The sequence below is a fragment of the Dipodomys merriami genome, unplaced genomic scaffold (genome assembly GCF_024711535.1).
Source record: "Dipodomys merriami isolate MVZ:Mamm:240054 unplaced genomic scaffold, mDipMer1.0.p SCAF_6, whole genome shotgun sequence".
NCBI lineage: Eukaryota > Metazoa > Chordata > Mammalia > Rodentia > Heteromyidae > Dipodomys > Dipodomys merriami.
In genome coordinates, this window is record NW_027206179.1 from 1,027,063 (window position 1) to 1,032,378 (window position 5,316).

At 54.6% G+C, this 5,316-nt stretch overlaps 1 protein-coding gene across 1 annotated transcript; it reads left to right on the plus strand.

The window, feature by feature from the left end:
• The first annotated feature begins 1,435 nt into the window (after positions 1 to 1,435).
• Spc24 (SPC24 component of NDC80 kinetochore complex) lies at positions 1,436 to 4,950 on the plus strand. Its single transcript, XM_070002008.1, is given in 6 exon segments — positions 1,436 to 1,602; positions 2,410 to 2,554; positions 3,219 to 3,323; positions 3,464 to 3,540; positions 4,620 to 4,731; positions 4,932 to 4,950. Coding segments are annotated over 6 exon segments (618 nt in total). The 5' UTR covers positions 1,436 to 1,442.
• The last annotated feature ends 366 nt before the right edge of the window (positions 4,951 to 5,316 follow it).

Genomic DNA, 5,316 nt, shown 5'->3' on the forward strand with positions numbered 1-5,316 from the left:
CTCAGAGCTTCTTTTGTTTAAAACTAAGCACTCTACCACTTGAGCCACTGCATCACTTCTGGCTTTTACTCAGTAGTTTACTGGAGATGAATCTCATGGACTTTCCTACCCTGGCTGGCTTGAACTGCGATTCTCATATCTCAGCCTCCTGAGTAGTTAGGATGACAGGTCACTAAGCCATATTCCCTGCCCCTGATACTTCTCCTGCGCCTATTGGTCATTGCCGATAACTAACAATGAAGGGAGCCAATGAGGCTTACCCTCGGGTGGAGGGGGGGGATAAGGCGGGGCCCCAGGATGCTGATTTAGACTCAAAATCCTACTGGTAAAAACTTCTTGTGGTCCAGGCTGCCTATGACATGTTCATGTTTAGAGATACATTGTCCAAAAAGAAATGTACTCTTTATCTGACTTATGTCACTGTAATCCCTTTGTACATCACCTTTATAATAACAATGAAAATATTAAAAAAATAAAGATATATTCTAACTCAAGACACCTGCAAAGTCACCCAGCACTTTCCGCCTCATGCTCTGTCCTGTGAAGGGAATTAGGAGAGGGTGTAGAAACTATTTCTGTAACTTAAAAAAAAAAATGTAATCTGCCACACCCTATATATCAATAGCCAGTTTCCCAAAACAATGTTGAACTTTCTGTACCCAGGCACTGATTCCCCCCGCCCCCCCTATTTTCGAGGAAAATACTAAGCACCATCCCTCCAACTGATTTCTTCCTGTGCAATTTGGTTGGAGTCCCATCCTCTTCTCCAAGGTCCGGTCCTCCTGTGGCCTTTGGTGAGTTTTACACGCTTGGATTTCCTTTGTTTTCTATTTAACACAAGGGTTAGCACCGAACTGAATACGAAGGCGCCATCCCTGACTGCAACGGAGGAGGAAAGAAAGGCACAGAGAGGCTCAGTAACCAGCTCCAGGTAGCACAGCTAGGAAGTGACAACGCCGGGATTCGAACTCAGAAAATCCGGCAGCAGTCCTTCAATTTGCAAAAACCAATTTGTGAATTGTGCCTGTTCGAGTGTCTCAGACACACATTGTGGAGCTTCAGCTGGGGTGGGGGGAAAGAGCAGTACCATGCTACTGCAGTAGAAGTACACGCTCACAAGCATCAACAACCAAACCGAAAAAGAAAACAGTTTCAAGCGCTAGAGGCGCGCGCAGGCGCACTAGCCAGGCCTCAGGAGCAGTCCCGCCCCGACCCAGGAGCTGACCCTTCCCGATTGGTCATCCTCTGGTGACTGACAGAGAACGGGGCCCCTGCGCACTACGTCACACCTGAGACCGCCTCCATGATGAGAGGACGCCCTTTTCCCTGCGTTTATTGGTCAATGCTAAAGACTGACGTACGATACAACCAATAGGAATGCTCCGTGAAGGGGGCGTGGCCTGCGAGCGGTCAAATTTGCGCGGGTTCTGTGGGGCGCCGTCATGGCGGCCTTCCGCGACATTGAGGAGGTGAGCCAGGGTCTGCTGAGCTTGCTGGGTGTCAACCGCGCCGAGGCGCAGCAGAGGCGGCTGCTGGGGCGTCACGAGCAGGTGGTGGAGCGGCTGCTGGAGACACAGGAGGAGGCCGAGCGGCGGCTGCGGGGTGAGGCCGCGCGCGGGCCGGGCCGGGCCGGGGCCTCGGGGTCGGCGCCCGGAGCCCCGCTGCCCTCCCGGGACTGGGGGCTGCGGCAGGAGCCACGGGCCGGAGGCGGGCCGGGCTCCGTGGGCAGGAGCCGCGTGGGCGCGGCTGGGCTTGAGTTGGGGTTCGGGGGTCCCCCCCGCTTCCTGAGTTTCTCAGCCCCTTTGGGGCCTCCGTTTCCTTCGCCGTCTCGCGTTGGTGGGAACATGTCTGCGGGGTCACGGACTTGGGGCCGGCGCCCACCCCCTGGGGCAGGCGACGCGGTGGCGCGGTGGCGGCTGTCGGCGCAGCTGCGGGACTTGCGGGGTGGGACCCGGCAGCCCTGGCCGACACTGCCACGAAGCCCACCTGCGAGCCGGGCTGCTGACCACGCCTGCAACCCCAGCTACTCGGGAGGCTGAGATCCGGGAATGGCAGTTGCCAGTCAAAGCCAGCCTGGGCGGGAGAGTCCCTGAGCCCCTCATCTCCCCAAAACCACCAACACGCTGGAAGCTGAGCTGTGGCTCAAGTGGTAGAACGCCAGTCTTGAACAACAACAACAAAAAAGCTCAGAGACAATGCCCAGGCCCTGAGTTCAAGACACACACACACACACACACACACACACACACACACATCATCATCATCATCATCATCATCTTGGTGAAGTATCATCTCTATACAAGCTATGGAGATCTCCGGCAGGGGGTGGAAGTGGGGGTGCCCTCTCTTCCCTGGGCCCTCCTGGAAAGGATGGATGAGGAGGAGGCAGCCGCTTGTATCTCACTCTAGAGACCCTGGCAGCTGAGAAGGAAGTGGCCCAGAGCCTTCTAGACTCCAAGGAGCATGTGCAGGAGAGGGGAGCTGAGCTGGAGCAGCTGGAAGCCGAGCTCAGGAAGGTGGGCGAGGAGGACGCAGGGCTGCAGACCAGCCTCACATATCCTTCCTTCACCGCAGCCTCCCTGGAAGGGCAAGGGGGGGGGAGAGAGAGAGGGAGAGAGAGAGAGAAGGGAGAGAGAGAGGGGGGAGAGGCTCTGATTATCATAATTCTGCTTTTTGTTCTTTTTTGGTTGGTTGTGGGGCTTGAACTCTGGGCCTGGGTGCTATCCCTTAGCTCTTCAGCTCAAGGTGAGCGCTCTACCACAGTGCCACTGGTTTTCTGGTGGTTAATTAGAGATAAAGAGACTCACAGACTACTTTCCTGCCTGGGCTGGCTTTGAACCGTAATCCTTAGATCTCAGCCTCCTGAGTAGCTAGGATGACAAGTGTGAGCTACCAGTGTCCAGCTGTGAGGATCATGGTTTGAAGCCAGCCCAGGCAGGAAAGTCTGTGAGACTGTTTTCTCCCACGAGCCGCCAGAAGGAAGGAAGGAAAGAAAGAGAGAGAGAGAGAGAGAGAGAGAGAGAGAGAGAGAGAGAGAGAGAGAGAGAGGGAGGGAGGGAGGGAGGGAAAGAAAGCAAGCAAGCCAGGAGTGGTGCTGTGGCTCAAGTGGTAGAGCACCAACCTGAGCAGAAAAAAGCTAAGGGCTTGGAAGTTGGTGCCTTCTCTTCCTTCTTCCCTCCCTCCCTCCCAAATCAGGGTTCCTTAACCACCTGAGGCACCCAGCTCACCAGCGAGCTGCAGGAGCTCCGCGAGATGGAGGCTGATCTGGAAAGGCAGGAGAGAGAAGTGGACGAGGACACAACAGTCACCATCCCCTCCGCCGTGTAGGTTCTGGGACCCGCCCCCTCCGCCCCCTCCGCCGTGTAGGTTCTGGGAGCCCTTGGCGCTCAGGGCACTGCCAGAGGTGATATTTTAATTTTTCCGTTCACTCTCTCGTCTTTTGCTTCCTGTTCCCCCTGTCTAGGTATGTGGCTCAACTGTATCACAGAATTAGTAAAATTGAGTGGGATTACGAGTGTGAGTCTGGGATGATCAAGGGCAGTATCCTTTCTTGGAAACATCGGTGGCCCACGGCTCTGGAAAAGTCATGTGTGTGGGGTGGCGTGGGGCTCTTAAAAGTTAGAAATAAAGCTGGGTGCTGGTGGCTCACGCCTGTCATCCTAGCTATTCAGGAAGCTGAGATCTGAGGATCAGGGTTCAAAGCCAGCCTCGGCAGGAAAGTCCATGAGATTTATTCCCAGTGAACTACCAAAGACACCGGAAGTGATGCTGTGGCCCAAAGTGGTGCAGTGCTAGCCTTAAGCAGAAAACGCCTAGGGACAGCACCCAGGCCATGAGTTCAAGCCCCATAACCAACTAAAAAGAAAAAAAAGGTTAGGGCTGGGAAGGTGGCTCAGTGGTAGAGTGCTTGCCTAGCATGCATGAAGCCCTGGGTTCAATTCCTCAGTGCCACGTACACAGGAAAAGTTGGAAGTGGCGCTGTGGCTCAAGTGGTAGAGCGCTAGCCTTGAGCTGAGGAGCTCAGGGACAGCGCCCAGGCCCAGAGTTCAAGCCTCAGGACTGAAAAAAAAAAAAAAAGTTAGAAATAAAAGCTGAGCACCGTGGCTTGTACTTGTACTCCCAGCTACTCAGGAGGCTGACTGACGTCAGGAGGATCTCTATGTGAGGCCAGCTCAAGCAAAATGAGGGAGGCTTTATCTCAGTGTATGGGAATGGTAAGGAACTGGGTAGCATAGCTGACGAGTTTCACCTGGGGCCATAGGTAAGGAGGATGGTGATCCAAGAGCCGCTGCAGGCAGAAACCTGAGAATCTTAAAAATAATGAAGAACAGCCAGGTGCTGTGGCTCACGCCTGTCATCCTAGCTACTCAGGAGGCTGAGAGCTGAGGATCACAGTTCAAAGCCAGCCCAGGCAGGAAAGTCCGTGAGCCTCTGATCTCCAATAAACCACCAGAAAACCGCAAGTGGCACTGTGGCTCAAGTGGTAGAGTGCTTGCCTTGAGCTGAAGAGCTGAGGGACAGCGCCCAGGCCCAGAGTTCAAGTCCCACGACCGGCCAAAGAAAAGGGGTGGGGGAGACATACTTGTGGTTTTCCTTGCCTCGCTTCCCCTCCTCCCCAGTCCATCACGGCCCCAGAGTGGCACAGCCCATCTACCTGGACAGCACGCAGCTCTCCAAGCAGTTTGTCAGCGACTACCTGTGGAGCCTGGTGGACACTGAGTGGTAGCCAGAGCCCGGGGGGGGGGGGGGGGGGCGGTCATGGGCCTGTGAATGCTTCTGTATAAAGGGGTTTGTTTCTGTCTTGCCTTTCTCCCTGATTGTGGCCTCAGTTCTAGACTTTGGTTTGCTAAATGGACACCTGTGACCTCACAAATGATGCTGGGGTCCAGGATCCCAGATTCTCCATGTTTCTTTTTTTTTTTTCCCCCCAGACCCCCATCTCAAAAATAGCTTGCTGGGTGCCAGTAGCTCACACATGTAACCCAGCTACTCAACAACAAAGAACAAAAAACATACCTGGCACCAAAAAAGGGCCAGAGATGTGGCTCAGCAGGAAAGCACCTGCCCATCACTGAGTCCCAGGCCAGTACTCCCAATTAATGAGTTAGAAATAAAAGAGCCCCATGCGGGGGGTGGCTCAGTGGTAGAGCGCTTGCTTTGCATGCATGAAGCCCTGGGTTCGATTCCTCAGCACCACAGACACAGAAAAAGCCAGAAGTGGTGCTGTGGCTCAAGTGGTAGAATGTTAGCCTTGAACTAACGCAGCTCAGGGACAGCGCCCAGACCCTGAGTTCCAGCCCCAGGACTGGCAAAGAA